The sequence below is a fragment of the Zonotrichia albicollis genome, chromosome 2 (assembly GCF_047830755.1).
Source record: "Zonotrichia albicollis isolate bZonAlb1 chromosome 2, bZonAlb1.hap1, whole genome shotgun sequence".
NCBI lineage: Eukaryota > Metazoa > Chordata > Aves > Passeriformes > Passerellidae > Zonotrichia > Zonotrichia albicollis.
Genome location: NC_133820.1, coordinates 61,646,973 through 61,665,299, shown reverse-complemented (window position 1 = coordinate 61,665,299; position 18,327 = coordinate 61,646,973). Strand labels below are relative to the sequence as shown.

The 18,327-nt window shown below is 37.5% G+C and overlaps 1 protein-coding gene across 9 annotated transcripts in view; it reads right to left on the bottom strand.

Moving 5' to 3' along the window:
• The window catches only part of LOC102066586 (protein furry homolog), a 223,907-nt gene that overhangs the window by 72,137 nt on the left and 133,443 nt on the right, over positions 1–18,327 (bottom strand). For all 9 annotated transcript variants that reach the window (XM_074535307.1, XM_074535306.1, XM_074535308.1 and 6 more), the window contains 10 exons: positions 17,802–17,973; positions 16,656–16,788; positions 12,365–12,472; positions 8,028–8,283; positions 6,764–6,946; positions 5,790–5,876; positions 3,995–4,254; positions 3,492–3,681; positions 2,627–2,751; positions 2,378–2,435 (listed from right to left, as the gene is read on the bottom strand). In XM_074535307.1, the coding sequence (XP_074391408.1) occupies positions 2,378–2,435; positions 2,627–2,751; positions 3,492–3,681; positions 3,995–4,254; positions 5,790–5,876; positions 6,764–6,946; positions 8,028–8,283; positions 12,365–12,472; positions 16,656–16,788; positions 17,802–17,973 (1,572 nt within the window). The remainder of the gene's footprint in view (positions 1–2,377; positions 2,436–2,626; positions 2,752–3,491; positions 3,682–3,994; positions 4,255–5,789; positions 5,877–6,763; positions 6,947–8,027; positions 8,284–12,364; positions 12,473–16,655; positions 16,789–17,801; positions 17,974–18,327) is intronic.

Below are 18,327 nucleotides of genomic sequence, written 5' to 3'. Positions count from 1 at the left end.
TTAACAACTGTCTTAGTAATTATTGAAAATGTGGAAATTAAATAATGAAATACTGGACAAAAATAACTAATATTCAGGGTTCCTGTAGCAAAAACCCATGCTGTCTTCAGGTAACAGGGATATTCATGTTAGTTTAATGTCATCTAGTTTGGGTGCTGGAGGCATTTATAGTAGAGAATGTACATCCAGACCTAAGGAAGGTACCTTAGTGATTAGCCATTCCTGAACTTGGCAATGCTGCAGCACACCATCACGCACATTCAAGTGAGCTCCCTGCAGACACCACTCCAGCCCAGTACTGGATGTGTTGACTGCAGGGGTTTTGCCCACAGTAATGCATCCATCCCACAGAACAGGACTGCATGGTTGTTAACTGGCTCATTGTATCTCTCTGTCTTCTAGAAAGCTGTCCTTTCTGTCTTCTGTCTTTCCTGGAAAGACGTGAATGAAACAAGGCCTGCTCTTTGCTGAAAGGCTAAATTGACTTGTTTGTATTCTGCATCAATCCTAAGCAAAAAACACATGAGAAGGTAAAAAAGCTGTGTTGCACTCAAAGAAACAAGAAAAGCTCAGAGAAAATGCAGATTTTGCTCTTCAAAACTGAGCAAGACTAAAATCAAAGGCTTATCTCCTCTAGAACTCTGGCTCTGTCCATGGCCAGCAGTAGATGTGTGGGAGAACAAAATGATGCTTTGTCTGGTATTCTGACCCAGAATTGGCAGAATTGCAGCTTCCCAGCCAGGAAAAACCCAGGTTTTATTCCAGTTATTATGCCATTTGACTTGAGCACTGTTTTTCTCCTGTTACACCTTTAAGGCTCCAGGAAGCACATGTAGAGAAAAAAGCAGTTTTAATACAGTATTTACCAGACACAGCTGCCTCCTGCAGCAGTGTCAGAGGTGATCTGGCAAAGCTCCGTGCCAGCACCCACAGGGCGGATCTTGTGTAATGTCCATTTTGGTTTATCCCTGCAGCTCTTGGCCATGCTGGGAATTCTCCTCCTAGTCACAGCATATGTTCAAGGACGTTGTTTTTGGTGTGTTGGACACCTGCCTGCTGACATGGAGGCCTGCCATGATCCCTACAGCCACACAGCCCATACAGTCACTGCTGGGTTTCCAGGTGGCACAGCTTTGCAGGAGGGTGTCCCATTTATTCATATCAGGGAAAATACAGGAATCAAAATCGCAGTCTCCTGTTCTCATATTTCTCTAGTGACAATTCCATGTGCTAAATTTGCTCTTGCTGCATACAGTAAACTTCTGAATTCTTGAATTCTTGCAATTCCTTTCCTGAGGGTGCACTGGACATGTATGTCTCCAGAAAAGGATTTTCAAGTCTAAGTTTTCTTAAACAACTTTGTGCACAGACAAAATGCAGAGGCAATTGGCTGCACTAAGATGTATTACTCCACTTCTGCCCAGTATCAAAACAAGTGACCTTCAAATCAGCGACTTCATAGGGATGGAAGCCACACAACAGAATTGAGGTGTGAAGCAATGCAGAATGGAAATGATTGTGGATGTTTACCAGACACAGAATTATTAAGAATTGTCCATGAGCCATCTCAGATTTCTATCTTGGAGCCAGATGGAATGGTCCAAAACTGAGTCAAGGAGGGAAAACTGAGCAGAACTCGAGTCCAGTACTGAAGCTCTCCCTATGGCTTTTGTGTTTAGCTGCACAGACACATCCTGCAACAAAACTGCTTACTGAGGCTACAGATTTTACCACCAGAGGTCTTTAGGAACACAGAATTCTCTCTTGTGTGGGTTGGAAGATCTGTTGGGAACCCTTCCAGCACTACTTTCTCTTGTACCTAAAGAGAGCACTATAATGAAAACTCTGATGGAATTTGTCAGTTAACTGAACGTATTTGGAATGAATCCTGTGCCATGTGATCCAGGATGACCCTGCCTGAGCAGGGAGGTTTGGTCCTTTCCAGCCATGCTGTGATTCTGTGATTCCATGAAGTTGAAATAGGTAACCCTGCCTGCCCTGAAAATAAAAGCACATCTAAATGATGCTACAAAATGTGCTTGCAGCCCAGCTGTGTTATAGCTTTTTTTTTTTCAGATACTTTAAGTGAATTTCCAATATATGCAATTCCTGTATTAGGAGGTTCTATATTGGATGGGAAATTTTTCCTCAGAATGGAATTCTATATTGTACATTTCAGATCACTGATAGAATTTAAATTAAACTAGGTTTTAATGGAATTATTTAAAATTATACAATTAATAAAATTCTTGTTGGAAACAGAATTAATTTTCCAGTTAGTACAAAAGAATATATTTATATTTCAAACAGACAGAATTACTATTTTAAAAGTAATTTTTCATTTAAAAAACTAGTACATTTGATTTTTGCAACTTACCTCTGGTCGTCTTTCTAGGGCTTCTTTCATTAGTGGGTGGAGCTCTTCTACTAATTCCCTAAATTAAAAAACCATAAATACTTATTAAAAAAATCTAATGTCCTTTGAAAAGCATAAATATTTTATCCAACATATAAAAATAAAGCTCTAAAGTGCAAATAGAATTTTAAATATTTATTTAAGTTACAACAAAAATAAAACACTTGTATTATAGGCAAATAACTGAGAATATGGTAAGTGGAGAAGTACCTGAAAACAAGCGAATTTGTTCTTCCAAATCCTAATACAAGTGATTCTGTTATTTCTATGCTTTCAAGTCTCATCAAAGGAACTAGCTGCTTTAGTAAGACTCCAACAGATGGAGTTCCAATAGCCTAAAATATATTAAAATATTGTTGAATTTCTCAGGATATCAATATAAAGTAAACACATTTTTTTTACAAACCAACATTGCCTGAGAATCAATACATATTTTTAAAACATGCTGGAATGATTTTACAACTACAGATATCAATCGACCAGTCTAACTGGATGTCTGCTACCTGACAATCATCTCAATAATACCTAACAAGTAAATACATCTGGGAAATCTCTTTGCTTTAGTACAGATTATCGCAATTTACTTTATTTGTTGCTTCATTAAAATATTCTAGTAATTACATTTGTGGAGCTACTGCTCCTCTTGGAAGTGTATTTTATATATTATTGCTTCTGACAGGCATATATCCAACAGGAATACAATTTGCATTTGAAATCTGATTTATTTCCTGGTGGTTTAAATTTATGAATTGGAGTGCTCTACAAAGAAAGAAAGGAGATGACAAACAAAAGTTAACTTCAAAACACGTGTTCAGACCTTCTATATTTTGAATGCACATCACCCAGAATGCAAACAAAAAAAAGGCAATATATTGAAAACACCATGACTCTTGCCAAATATTTATCAACACATCATATCATACAGATGTTTTAGTTGTTAAATATGTTTGTTATGTAGTTTGCATATATCAAAACATTCCCTAACTGAAATACTTTCATCAGGACAGGGTTTTGCATGCAGATGCAGCTTAAAATTCTCCTAAAGGAATAGTTTACTTGTAACAGGTTGCATCACCTTGTTATCGTAGTTCATGGTTCCATCAGGAGTGGTAGCCATGATCTCTGGTGTTGAAGCACGTAGGTGTCCTGGGCTCATAATACTGGGCTTTGCTACTCCAAAACACAGAAAAAGGTAGTTCCTCCACAAAGTAACATAGTTGTCTCCACTGCTTGCTGTGCTTGTTTTCTTTGCATTAACAGGAATACTAGAATTTAAAAATTAATCATAATTCTTAAAACAATCTTCCAGTCTTAATTACAAGTACCAAAGTCTTAATTAAAATATTTTAAAACATTTTAAGAGGAAATAAATCATGCTATGTATCTATCAGCTGCAATTCAACATGACATGAGACACAGGAAACAAAGGTAGAAAATGGGAGCTTTCCACCATACAAGCTACAATTACAAAACTCAAACCTGTGTTGCACCAATTTCTGTGTGACACCTTGCAGGATGAGTTTACATTAAAATCACACAGCCCATACAAAAGAAAGTGAAATTCAGATTATCACTTACTTTGGATCCACAAGAGGCATTATCAGCTGTAGCCTCGTGAAGGCGTATGGCCAAGCATAGCTGAGTGCTGTAGGACAGTGCTTTGGGAGATTCTCCTGCCTCAGAAAACTGAATAGGCAGAGAACCCATGGGTCTTTAACGGACTGTGCAAAAATCCAGACATGGGAAGGACTTTTCACATCATAATGGCTATTCACTAGGACAGCATTCCACTCCACCAGCCACTGCAAATCCACGCTGTGTGTTAAGGGGATTGTTGTCTGTGGAGAGAAAAGATAAATTAACTCTCCTTGCTGTGCTACTCAGAAACCAGGCACAGAGGCAACACATTTGCTTTGCTTTATTATTAATGAACAGAATGAAAGCACAGAATTCAAACCTTGGCCTCCAAAAACTGCAACACCCAAACCCAGGTGCTGCTCTTTTAGACAAATTTCCTAATTCCTGTATTATGAAGTCAGAATGTCTCTTTCTTGCTCAGTTTCTGTTCCCAGATGCACAGGGGCCCAACCTCCCCACCAGTTTAATGTCCCCTTCTGTGCTGGTTTTGGCTGGGGTAGAGTTTATTTTCTTCACAGTGACTGGTATGGGGCTGTGTTTTGATTTGTGCTGAACACAGGGTTGATAATACAGAGATGTTTTTCTTGTTGCTGAGCAGGACTTGCACAGAGCCAAGGCTTTTTCTGCTTCTTGTACTGCCACGCTGGTGAGGATGATGGGGGTGCTTGGGAGGCTGGGAGGAGACACAGCCAGGACAGGTGACCCCACCTGACCAAAGGGAGATCCCATACCATATGACATCATGCTCAGGGTATAAAGTGGGGAAAGAAGAAGGAAGAGGGACGTTTGGAGTGAAGACACTTGCCTTCCCGACACACCGCGATATGTGATGGGGCCCTGCTCTCCTGGAGGTGGCTGAACACCTGCCTGCCCATGGGAATGGGTGAATTAATTGCTTGTTTTGCTTTGCTTGTGTGCATGGCTTTTGCTTTCCCAGTTAAACTGTCTGCATCTCAATCCAGGAGTTCTCCAGCTTTCACCCTTCTGATTCTCTTCCCAATCCCTCTGGGGGGAAGTGAGTGAGCAGTTGTGTGAGGCTTAGCTGTTGGCTGGAGTTACTTTTTTGAGTACAAAACATGTGGCTCAAATCCACAAATCCAAAAGTGCCCTGAAAAGGGCACTCAATGTGGACAGGATCATTTGTTGCTTTAAACTCAATCAGGCTGAGAAGAGCCCCAAACTGATTGTTCCTGCCCTCTGGAAATGGGCTTTTCACTAATCTCTAGGACAGCATACAAAATCAGTCGACTTATGTATCAGTTCTTCTACTGACACTTTTTTATTTAAAATGCTCAATCTCTGCTTCCTCTGATGCATGTCAGACACATCAGACCCCTGAGAGAGCAAAAGGAGAGCTTCACTCCTGCTGTGAATTACTCTGGAGCTTATGCTCAGGTGTGCAGGCAGGGCCACTTCCTGAGGACACAAGGGGGCTGAAGCTGATTCCCTTCTCAAACAGATGACAGCAGTGACTGCCTCTAGCATTAGGTGGTGCTAGCAATATGACTTTCTCAACTGTTCTTTTTTCTGTATGCAGTATCTTCCATATCCATAGTATCATTACTTTCATGGAACAGATTGTCTGGGACATTGTGGAGCCTTGGAGCTCTTGGGTAGATGGCTGGAGCAGTAAAGCTCTATGATTTCTTTGATTTTTTTAGTAGTATAATTTTTAGTATTTCATGTCTAATATTTGTTATGCAAACATAAGCAGTAACAGTAAAGTAGTACTTACTGAGTCTGAAACAGCCACATGAATAAAGCTTTCAAGAATAGAAGAACTCAACTGATCCATGACATCAATCATAGGTCTGTCATCATCCTGAATAACACAGAGAATACAAGTTTACTCTTCTGACCAAATTATTTCCCTTCTTATGTTTCTGGGATATGCAACAGAAACATCTAAAAATTATGACATGATTCTGAAGTAGCTAAAAATATTCATTGTTACCAATGGGTACATTTTGTCTTTTCCAAATTAATCTCAGAATCAGATCCAAGCTGTGGTTTGAAATGAAGTTAATTTGTGGCTATAGCTCACTGCTTAGAGAACAAAAGCACATATCAGAAAATCCCAAATGACTTTGGATAGCTAGTATCAAAAGACTGAAAAATTAGCTTACTGTTTATTGAAGCATTCCTTTGCCATGAAAACACGTATTTGTGTTCTTAGGCATTTAGATGGCTCATTGAGCTGTGACCGCCAGTACACAATGTGACTCTCCATATTTCTGTACCCATAAAAAAGACTTAGAGGTCTTTACTATAGAAGGAAAATATATGTGAATGATCTGAAAGGTGTCTTATGCTGTCGGTTTTTTCACCCACAAAGGGATGGCACAGGAATGGGTTTCACTTCCAATATAAATTTATAATCTTCACAATACAAAAAAGGCCCATGCTATCGAAAAGGTTTTACAGTGTATTTTACATTGACATAATTCCAAGACAAAATAGAAGCTGTTGTACATTTCCCTTCGTATTCTTATACAGGGCATTTACCATTCATGTTACCTTGTTGAGTCCACAGAAAGGTTTGCAGTGTTAAGGCAAAGAGAAACAGTAAGCTGAGATCAAATGCTTTTCTATAAACTAAGCGCATACGTGCTACACTGCAGCAATTACATTAAAAGCAATGGTAACAGCAGTTTTGAGCTTTATCTTCAGGAAATTTTAACTCAAAGTTCCAGAAGAGAAAAATCCTACCTCTGCCTGGCCAAGGGCCAAGAATAAGGAACGGATTTCTCGGAGGATGAGAACAGCCAATTTCCGCGTCGCCACCTGGAAACTGCACAGCAGAACCAGCGCGAATCCTTCAACTGCGTGCAGCACGTTGGAATAGGGGCTCCTTTCAGACTGCATCCTGTGGCTGGATCCGTTTGGTATCAACTGTAGAACAGTGCAAGGGGGGGAAATGGAGAGGTGGTGTTTGCAAACCAGGTCTCCAAGAAATATTCTATTAACTAGGACATATAAAGAATCAAAATGCAGAGGCCATGAGGATGCCAGACGGGGAAACTTGACGTATTCTCTCAAAAAATCAAATTTTGTAGCTTTTTGGTTCCACGAAAACAATATATGAGCAGAGTCCTTTGAACAAATCCTTTCCTCTAATTTTCAAATAATCTACCCGCTTTTTTCCACCCTCCAGTAAAAAATGAATGAATGAATCAGTCAAACGGTGAACACCACACTTTTTCTACTCCAGGTAGAAGTAGGACCTTCTTTGGTCCTGTAGCAGCCAACACCTTAGGTAGGTGGCCTCTAGAACCCAACCCCACTAGTAAAGTGTAACAATATATGTAACAAAAAGTATGTGAGAATTCTCTTTTCTACATTTGTATGTACTCCTGTTATTACCTATTAATTAATGGTCCTCTGTGATATAAAACACACATCTTGTTTGCCCAAAGGAAAACATACTCCGTGTGATTAGTTGACAAGATAAGAAGCCTAAAAGTCAGTTCTCATAATGAAAATATCTGTGGGACAGTGCAGATGGGAGAAGCAGGAGAAAAGCTGTTCAGTTCCCAGAAATGTTTGTAACACATGGAGACAGCAGGCCACGGTAACAATCAGGTTCTTTGATGTTTCTGAATCAACCAAGGGAAAAGAAGATCCACTTCACTCTTCACAGCGTTCCCACTAGCATTATCAATCTGTTTCAGCCCTGGGAAAATGTCCTTCTGCCACATCAACATACCCATACTTCCCTTTATATGCTTTTGTTGATGTGCATATTTCAGTTTGACATGCATTCTCTTATGTTGCTCAACAACATCTGCTGTATTACACAAGGACATGGCTGTCCTCAAAAGACACGTGAACTAATTACCTAAAAAACATTTTGCACAGTGAATACTTCTCAGGTGAGTAAATACAAAACACACAAACCACAGCATTATCAAGGAACATAATTTCTGCCTTCGATTAGTAAAAATGTTAGGACACAGATCTCTTGATTGCATACCTCTGCAGATCTGGTTTTAGCCTGCTCAGAAGCTTTTCCTGGAGTGTGTATGACAAGCTTCCATTGCGTAAGCAATTGTAGCAGCAACTTCAGCGAAGTATCAAGAAGGGTATGATGCATATCATTCACTTCACGTAGCAGAAAATTAGTGAAACCAAAGAGTACATCCTCCCGCCAGTCAACAAAGTCAACAAGTAGGCCCTGGAGAGAATTCTGTGCAATGTGTCGAAGTTCATCATCCATATGGATGGACAGCCTGTAAGTAAAAGTAAATGTCAGATAATAAAAGATATGAGGAATGTCTGTCACTACATTAAAGTGATGGAAAATTCCCACTGACAATGGCGGACGAGGCTATTGTGGTTTCATTATTGCTGACCTAAATAAACATCCTTTACCTGTTTTCTATATTGTAATTCTTGACACAGCAGAAGATATTCATGGATCAAAAAGAAGTGTGCTCCCCTCCTAAAACAGGGTATCTCTAAAGTACATAATTTGGCAACTTTTCTCAAACTAAATATATTTTTTTATTTATTCATAACTCACTAACTTCCATGTAGGTATGGTAATAAAAGGCTTAGAAATAAATACATCATTTCAGAATTCATGTATTTATTTTTTAAACATGAAATATAAAAATAGAAGAGTCACAACAGGTCAGCTAACAGTTAAAACAAATCTTTAGCCAAGATGCAACTAACAATTCATGAAAGCAAATCTTCAAAAGAATTAAAATTAGGCATTTGAATTAAAAACTGCTTTATGTTTTAAATAACTTAGGATGAGGAAATGCAGAAAACAGCCTCAGGACTTTCTATACTTTTAGAAACACATTGAACACCCTCAAAGTCCTTCTGAAAGACAGTGACATTTCAGATCCCATTTTCAAATTTTATTTTCTTCTTTATTTGCATCATGTTGAAGTCCTTCTCAACGTAAAAAAAAAATTATATTTTCTTTTGACACAGAAATCATCAAACCACTTCTGTGTTAGAAGTTGGCAGAATAAAGTAAATTCAGATTAGTGTGTTCTGCAATTTTTGATTCATTGCCTTTATGATGTATTTTGTTTTAATTACCCATGAGACTGTAATTTTCTGTAGTGTGTTAGAACTCATTTTCAAAGTATTTTATCTACATTTAATCTACATAGTTGAAAAGGAGGACTCATTATAATGAAATGGACAGAAAGCTAGGAGAAAAAAACCCAAAATAGCAAATGGAGTGGAAACAAAGTCCATTCAGTTGGAAGCGTATGATGAGATGTGGTTCATAAAAAATCTGGTTCATTATAGCTGCCTAATTTAGAGGCAGGGGACATTTTATTTAAGTGAAAATAAAACAACTGCCATGAAAATTCACCCCGGTGAGTATGACTCCAAAAATAACTGTTATGCTTTAATAAGCATGTGACCTTCTATATTTAGTTAGAAACACAGCATTTTGTTGGGATAAGAAACAATCATTTTTGTCTCCCTTTCGGAATGACAAAACCAGATAAACAAGCAAAACCTTTTGAGACCACAATTAAGTCACCCATGAAATGACATTCACAATGACACAAAGCAATAACAGAGAAGAGGATACAAAAGCCATCTCCTAAGCCCAAGTTACTGCCCAGTGGCACTCTCTTACAAAATGAAATTCAAATTGAGCTTAAGAATGCATCTATGTATTACCACTCTATGACAGGCAGTGCAGGAAGCAAGTACAAGTTTGTTTGCACTTAAGTCAGTTAAATTTAAGACCTGCTCGGGAATTTGTAATGAATGGTTGCAGTGGGCAGAGAAAGGGCAAAAGGTACAGTATACACTTGACATCTGCTTCATGGTTTATAATTTGAATGCAGCTGTCCTGAAAAAGAAGTGTAGCTGCTGACTTACAGACTGCTTCTGAAAACCACCAAAAGACAGATCTGCTTTGAGCATGAAAAACTCTAACCAAACTGTGAATACAAGAACCAATTAACTCAAAGACGTAACTTTATCTCTTGTGAAAAGAAAATATTTAACAGCTTTCCATCTCAACAGCACAGGCTCCCAGAAATCCCTGGCAGAACAGCTTCTAGGGCTCTTTTAAAAAACAGGGAGAAACTGAAATCTTACCTCTTAGTTTCTTATCCCTGTATTGAGTCTAGTTTCTGATCCAGAACACACAATACTGTAATGCAGTGTTCTCTAGAACTGCAGATGCTTACCTTCTGGGCTTACACTTTCAAAACTGGGAGAAGTAGTCAGCCTGGTCTCAAATAAACAGTATTTTTATGGGACAGTATACAGAATGTAGAAACAGCTCTGGTGCTGAGGCATTCTGGTGATTTACATGAAGTCTTGGCTAGGTATTAATTCTTTAAACAGTTTATTACTTTCTTCCCTGAAGGTATATTTTTGAAGACAGTTATTTTCAGTTCATGCTGTCCTAGGCTAAACAGACCTAATTTTTTCAATTCACTTATCATTTTCCTCCTTGTTCTCTGATCAGTCTCATCTTCAACTACAGTGTCCCAGTTTGCATGCTGTTCTACAAATCAGACATCCTTGATATTGATTAGACCAGAAGAAATTTTTGAAAACCTTCTAGACCTATACATGTGAATAAGGTTTGTCTTTTCATACCAACATCACTTCTTTGTATCTGTTCAGTCTGTGATCCTGCTTTGCAATACTGAGACCCTATCCAGTTGTTTCAGCACCAGTCTTCTGAATCATAAACTGTTTGTTAATCGCTTTCCAACCTATGATATACCTACCTATTTTACCTAATTTGTGATTCCCTTGCTCATACTTAGGAATATGACTTAAAACACTGCCAATGTCTAAAAGATGCTGTAGCATGACACGGAGGAGAGGAGAACAGATTTCCAAAGTTCCCCTTCTTGGAGAAAGGCTGAGCATATAATTGCTTCTGAAGTTGCTCTAGAGAAGCTTCCCCCAGCTCCTCTTGACATCTCACTTCTTTGCAAAGTCAGAGTCAGAAAACTCAGCAAACTTACAGTTGCATTGTCCCAGCAGGGCAATTACCCAAGAGACATTAAAATCACAGCTGACCTTTTCTGAATGAAGTTTGATGATAGAATAAAGATAGACCAGTGGTTATATTGACAGTTGTGAGACTTAAGGAGGGTAGCATTAATCTATAAAGAAATTCACACTGGTGTTCAAATTTTCTTAAAAGTAGTGACAGATCTGACCTGGACAATCCTGTGACTGAAGAGCTGTGACCTGAATAGACCCGTGCTTTATACCAGCTCAGTTAAGGCCATTAATCAGGATAGAACTCTAGTTAAAATATTGAATTAAAGGAAAACATGTCCTTTTAAATTTCCCTTAAGCAGAATTGATGCAACTGTTTAATAAGGTATCTGTATAATTTAATAATGCAATGATTTAAAACAACCTACAAGTGATTTATAGCAGACAACGTGCGCACAAAGAAACCAAGCTGGCCATGCAGTACAGCACACCTACTGCTGGCTGATAATCTGGCTTGTTTGGCTGTCTGCACTCTCCACTACTACCAGAATCAATTGTCCTAGCACATCACTGGGAGTTAGTTGTTCATGGAGCAGAAAAAACTGGTTTTGTATCTTGCCTTCTGGCTCCCACATCTGCCATTCTCCCATCTGTGATGTTTGAAAAGCAAGAACAGGGTGGCTTTGCCACAGTTACCTGAGAGCAATATGCTGCAAAGCCCTCTTGGTTCAATTTAATACCCTAATCCACTTACATAAAGAACACAAGCTGGAACCTTGGTCTTGGATAGTTGAACTGAAATATAACAGACTTGTCTATATTGACTGGCACCTGTTATCACAATTAATTGCCACAAGTCCTGAAACCTAAGTGGTGTAGAAGCCATGTGGCAGACTACCTTGTTGAGTGAAGTCTACTCAGACAAATTAAATGGAGGGATATAATATTTTTTAAACTGATATTTTTTAAATGTTATGCTAATAATAATGTAAAAAGGATTTTGTAATATACCACATCTAGCACATTCTGTTTTAACAAAGAGACATGTGGGAATCATAAATCAAAACTAAACCGGTATCTCCTTGTTTTTTCACTACACACAAAAGATGTTTTCTCCTGTTAACCAGACTGCTGTGATGGTTAGAAAAGTAACATGTTGTGACTTTCTTGAAAAACAGTGAATATTATGTAACCTACATACTGATGGGAATGAGTTCTGGAGGACATAACAACATTTAACAAAATTATGAACCATAATAAAACCATAGAAACTGTAAAAAGGTGCTAGAACATCTCTGTCTAATTCTGTGGCTCAGCTTTTCGCACTGTTCTCCTGGAGCAGTCAATGTCTGTACAACTTACCTTGCCAGCAAGTCGATCAACTCAAGTTTTGACATTCCATCAGGAAGTAATCGAGGAATAGCAGCAACACATGTTCTGAACAGATCAATTTTTGGTTTTCTTTCACCACTGAAAAATTAGAAGAAAATTTTGACTAAACTTAAGAAGGAACTGTGTTAAATGATCCACCTCTAAAGTGCCAGGGGCCTACTGAAAACATCAGGAGGGACAGCTAGGCACTATAATAAAGTAAGAAGGAAACATGAATACATTAATACATTTTCCCATTGAATAAATGGTATTGATTTTGAGATTTTTCATGCATCATATCTATACATTACTTGGAAAATCAGTTATTAATGATTCATTTGCTTCTCTCTGAGAGGAACTGGCATATACATAAAAAAGGAGGGAAAATGTAGGAGGATTCCTCCATCAAAATCAGCATTTATATGATGCAAGCTTTGGACGAGGCAATGAGGAAAGAGTTGGGGTGTTCTCCATGGTGCAGCTATATTTCACCAGTTGTAAAAAGAAAATAGCAGATGGGTAACAAGTGCAAATAACGCGCCTGAAGATACAGAGATTTGTCCCCAACAGAGGACAAGCCTATGGAAAACCATCATGATACATTTTAATACTGAAAAAAGTGTGCAATTTAGAGGTAGGTATGGTCAGAGAGTTTCTGTTGATCACTGCTGGCGATAACAGCATTTTGGCAACTCTTATCAGCTAGAACATGTTTTAACAGCCCTAAGGCTGTTCTAATCTGTGGAATGGCACGACTGTTCCCTAACAGCCTGTGAAAATCATTAAGCACAAAGTTCAGCATGAACCAAACACTAGGTTGGAAGTCCATGAATCTTCTAAAAGTAGCTCAAGTTTCAGCTGTTGATTATTTTCATAACAGATGCAGTTGTTTTCTGACTTGTTTTCAACATTTTTGATAAGTCTGCAGATTAAATAAGTCCTTCAGATAGAGTCCAAAGGGTGGATTTTTTTTAATTTGCTAATTTTTATCTCAATCATCTATTATCTGACGATGGAGTGTAGGGGAAATTACCAAAGCATAACAGCATTTCAAACTGTGCAGTCTTTCCCACAGTATTATTAATTATTAGCCTGGAATATGTTTTGGAAGGATCAAAAAAAGTAAAGTCCTATTTAGAGACTATATTATAAACATGCAGAGAAAAATTGTTCCTCTTTTAATATGCTTCCAATAGAACTAGAAAAGAATGAGGAGGGGAAAAAGAGACATTGTAAGCTACGTAACACCACACTGAAATGGAGCGACAAAACAAAAAATTAACTTAGTTTTCCTGCACCCTGGTCCATTGCCCTGGTTAAGACATTACTCTGTCTCTCCACGCAACAAAGGACATTGCATTTGGGTCTCTTACTTTTGTGTTCAGTCACAGAGAAAGCCTGGATGCAATGCAGGCAGAAAGAAGATATTCTGTACTCATTATTTCAGAGAGTAACACTGAGAAGTGTTCAGTGCATACAGAAAAGGCATAAATTGATATTAGACTTATTTAATTCTAAGATTAAAGACAGTTTTGTAGTGACTACCATACTGTCTCTTAACACCCTCCTTATCAGCTTGGATATATATTACATGAATAAAATGTTGACGTCTTTCTAATTAACTGTCTTAATGGTACAGCTAGGAGAAACTGTATTCATGATTAATTACCTCTGTCTCACTACGGCTGTATTCTAACAGATAGAATTTGAAAGGTGTCAGCAACTGAATGGAAAAGGAGCAAAAGGCAACAACTCACTGAGAATTATAAACAAATCCCTTTCACCTATTATCACTAAAGCAAATAATAGTAGCTGGATTAATAACTAGTGCAAAATCTATATTTTTATAGTTGTAAACATTAAAGTGCCATTGGGAATTTTATGTGCAGGCAAACCAAGTCTTCCTTCATGACTTGAAATGGAAAAGGAACTTTGCAGAGTTTCCTTATGCTCAGACCCTAGCAAGGGCAAAGTTTGTGCATTTCAAATGGAGACTTGTAAATTAATAGTTTGAGAGGAAACTCTTCTGAAGCCAAATGAGTAATTATTTATAAATATAAAATCTGTGGGTGTTCTGTGGCTTATCAGCTGGTCAGAAGAGTAGCAGGAGAAGATCCAAACCTCAGGTTCAAGTTCCCAACTTAACATCTGAGCTACCAGGCACAGCACGCGAGGGAGGCGAGGGGACCCTTTGAAGTACTTGCAAGGACAGGTTTGTATTTTAGAAAAATGCATGCCCTCTTCTAACCAAATGTTGGAAAGTAATTATAGCCAGTATTGAAATTCATATCCCAGTGCAGGAGGCAAAGGATGCTTCTTACTCAGGATTTTAATAAGACTCTCCATACTGGCAATTATTACTTCAACAATAAATGCTTAAAGGACCAGTAATTAAATATTGTCTAGAAGCAAGTACTGCCAAAGAAAATTCCAGAATCTGCAATGTTATGTCTGCTCACTGCCTAGGTACTTCTCTCAGATTCTTATTTTATTTTATTTGTTAATAAAAATACCACTGTGGTATTCATTTTATACAGTTTATACATAAACTTTATGTAACTATGACAAAAGCAATAACTTCAAAATGTACATAAATACAGTGTGATATCTACCAATAAAAGCCCATAAGAATTCAAAATAAATATGTAACTCCAGTGAAGCATAGAGTTCTGTAAACAAAAGGGAAGCAATTGCGTAAAAACAATATTGGTTTTTCCAGATATCCACAATGCACTTTTTGAAAGGATTATTTTCAATCCTGATAGTAACAGCTACTGATGTTCACATTGTGAGTTCACATGATTTTAGTTCAACTGATAACTAAGCATCCCAGATATTTTTCCCTTGAAAGAACAAGTTAAAATGTGTTATAATGTGTTGGCCTTTCAAGTGTACATATTAAATTAGAGCTCATCTGGATATAAAATACAACACAAAGGGCAGTAACTTACATGTCTAAATATTCCAATCTTCATGTTTATAACAAAAATTATTACCAAATCTTAAGACATCCTGAAACTTAAAACTCTTTTGAGTCTATTTATTCACCGACTCTAAAAATACACAGAATTTTAGTGATGCTGAAAAACCATCCAAAGGATATTCATAGCAAAGATTAAGTACACTTTTAATCTTAGTGCCCAAGGTTTCACTGTGCAATTATCTCTTGGGAATAAAATGTGAGTTTTAAAACTTGCTTTCCTTACCACAAAAGCCTGAATACCCAAAATAGTTATGAAAACTGGGGGTGAGAACTGAACAGGATGTGGGGTAAGACTACAAGGAAAATATATTATTGGATAGTAATAATAGCTATGAATATAAAAAAGGTAAGACAATGCTGGTGACACAGCTTATAGTCTCACCTAGAGGCACTGCAGCAAATAAGGCCAGAGGAACTAAAACATGAAGATTGTATCAGTTGTACCAGGTAGTCAGTCTATCACTCACAGTACTCCCAGCAAGTTGACTTTTTTTGGGCAGTAATAAAAAAGAATCTCAAAGAGAGCAGTGTCCTTTTCATTACATCTCAAACTTTTTTCCAGGAGTTGTTTCTTTTCTAGAATAATGACCATGTCTACTGCTCTAACAGGAAAGATATGCAAGGTCTCCTTACAGCTGAGATCTCTACAATCTGTGCTCTGCATGTATAAGATGATGCCTGTGTCTCTAACCTCTACTTGATGTTCACCTCACCAGCTCTCTCTTTCCACAAAACATCCCTCACTAATAATTCTGGATGAAAGTGAAAAATGATGCTGTTCAACACAGCTTGAAGCACACTGGTTTGATTCTGTTCCAGTGGTATACTGCTTAAATCCAAACCTTATCAAAAGATTACTTGGGTTTTTAATTAAGATTTGATTTTGATTACAGGCAAAAAAAAACCAAAGGGAATTTTTGAATATTATTATTAATAGGGATTTACAGAATTCACTGCATTCATTTTGAAGTTTAGTGATGCAAATATATCCTGAGACAGTGTTCTGAGCACAGGCTGCCAGGTTTTCTACTTTAGCATTCTACTTCTACCATCTAAATCACAGGATTCACACATGACTTTACCTACATAAAGAACATCTTCAGTTCCAAACACTCAAACACTGCAGCATTCAAATAAGCACAATCAATTTGTCATAAACATTTTTTCTAAGTTTACACTAATTAAGCTAAATGTTCCTGTTTCTGGCTGTTTCTCTGATGACTCATGATAGACAGAAATAGAGAAAAAGTTCCAAAACTACATCTGCATGTTTCATGGGAATTAGTGTTTAGCACTCACGTAATCATGTCTTCAGGTTCTTTGTTAAGCATCTGTATGTTGGTAAGCATCATGCACCGACCCACTTCCTTGTCCAGGTGTCTGAGTATGTTGTCCACAGCTTTCCTTACTTGAGAATAATATAATGACATACCTGCAAAAATATGTGGTTTTGTATAATTGGGGATATTTATATGTATGTATATTCTGAAAAAGAAAGTTTCTTACTCATGCTGTGGTGCATGAAGTAAGAAAAATGCTTTCCTCATGAGGTAGTATATTCCACTACTAATGATATCCCGATCCAAAACCAGAATATGTTGCCTGCTCCAAAAGGAACGCTTATATACTATACAGGGAAACTGGAACACTGGATCATAAAATCACAATGAAATGGCTAATACAAGAATTTAATAGTGCAAGCATTTGTTATTGAATACTATCTTCAAATACTTCAAATACTTCAACAGCAATGGGTCTTACACTGCTTATTTTCTTGATATTACTACAATGATCTAGCAGAGTACAACACAGGTCTTTGCCACTAGATTTCATTTAATTCACACAACTTTGGGGACTTAAGTGTGAAGAGGAGCAATCAAATTTTTTTTTTTTTGCCAACAAAACCAGGCACCTTCAGGGCATGATAGAGAGGCTCTTCAACAGCACAGGATTCTTGCTCTACATTGAAGCCCAAGACAGCAGTGCTGTTAACTTAGGCACTTCAGTACAACATTATTTTACATTTAAAAGTTTTGCCATTTTGAAAGTTGAAGATATTGCTATTAAAATGAGACTATCAATGGCATATTTGACGGTTTTCAAAGCTGATACATCTTTGAACACAGACACTGTTTCTAATAGGATGAATATCCATGAATAAACACAGCTATCAGCACTGAAAGATTAAAGACTACCTGTGCCTTTAACCTCTCAGAATACAGGGTTTCTACCTCTTGTGAAGCACGACTGAGGACTTTTCAGAAAACCTACAAAAAGTGGCATTTATCAAACTGAACCACAAATTTCATTAGAACACACAATAAATTATATACTTACAATACAAAAATAAATCAAATACTTAACAATAATAAACTTTTCTTCTGATCAAGTGCTGAAAACAGCCATTCTCACACAAGTTTCTGTATTGTCCATTCTCTTACTGACCTATCATTTTAGCTTCCTCCTCTGTAAGAGTTTTGCTCAAATACGTTTTCTTCACTCTGAGAGTGTTTCCCGAGGGAAGAACAGCTCCAGTCACCGGCATTGGTGGTTCACCATCTTTTTGCTGCAAGCTATCAGCAATTACCAAGAAAGCTCTCAGGCCAATATTCATTCTCTGTGAAGTTTAGAAGATGGATGAGTTCCATAATCAAATGATCATATTCTACTCATATTCTTCATTTGCTTTGAAATATTGAGAATGCACTTGCTGGCATTTTTTTCTGTATCTTCATTAGATTAACTAGTCTGATATATTTCACAAAAACTACCCATGAAATAAATAGTGAATTTTTATCTTCACTGTGAGCAGTGCTCTCCCCTCTCAGAATTTTAAGTATTTGCATTAGCACATTATCTTTTTATCTTCAGGATAAAACACCTGGATATGATCTGTAGCGTAGCAATGCATCTTAAATGGACCTTCAGTTAAACATAAATGACCTACATCTGTTATGAAAAAAAAGATCAA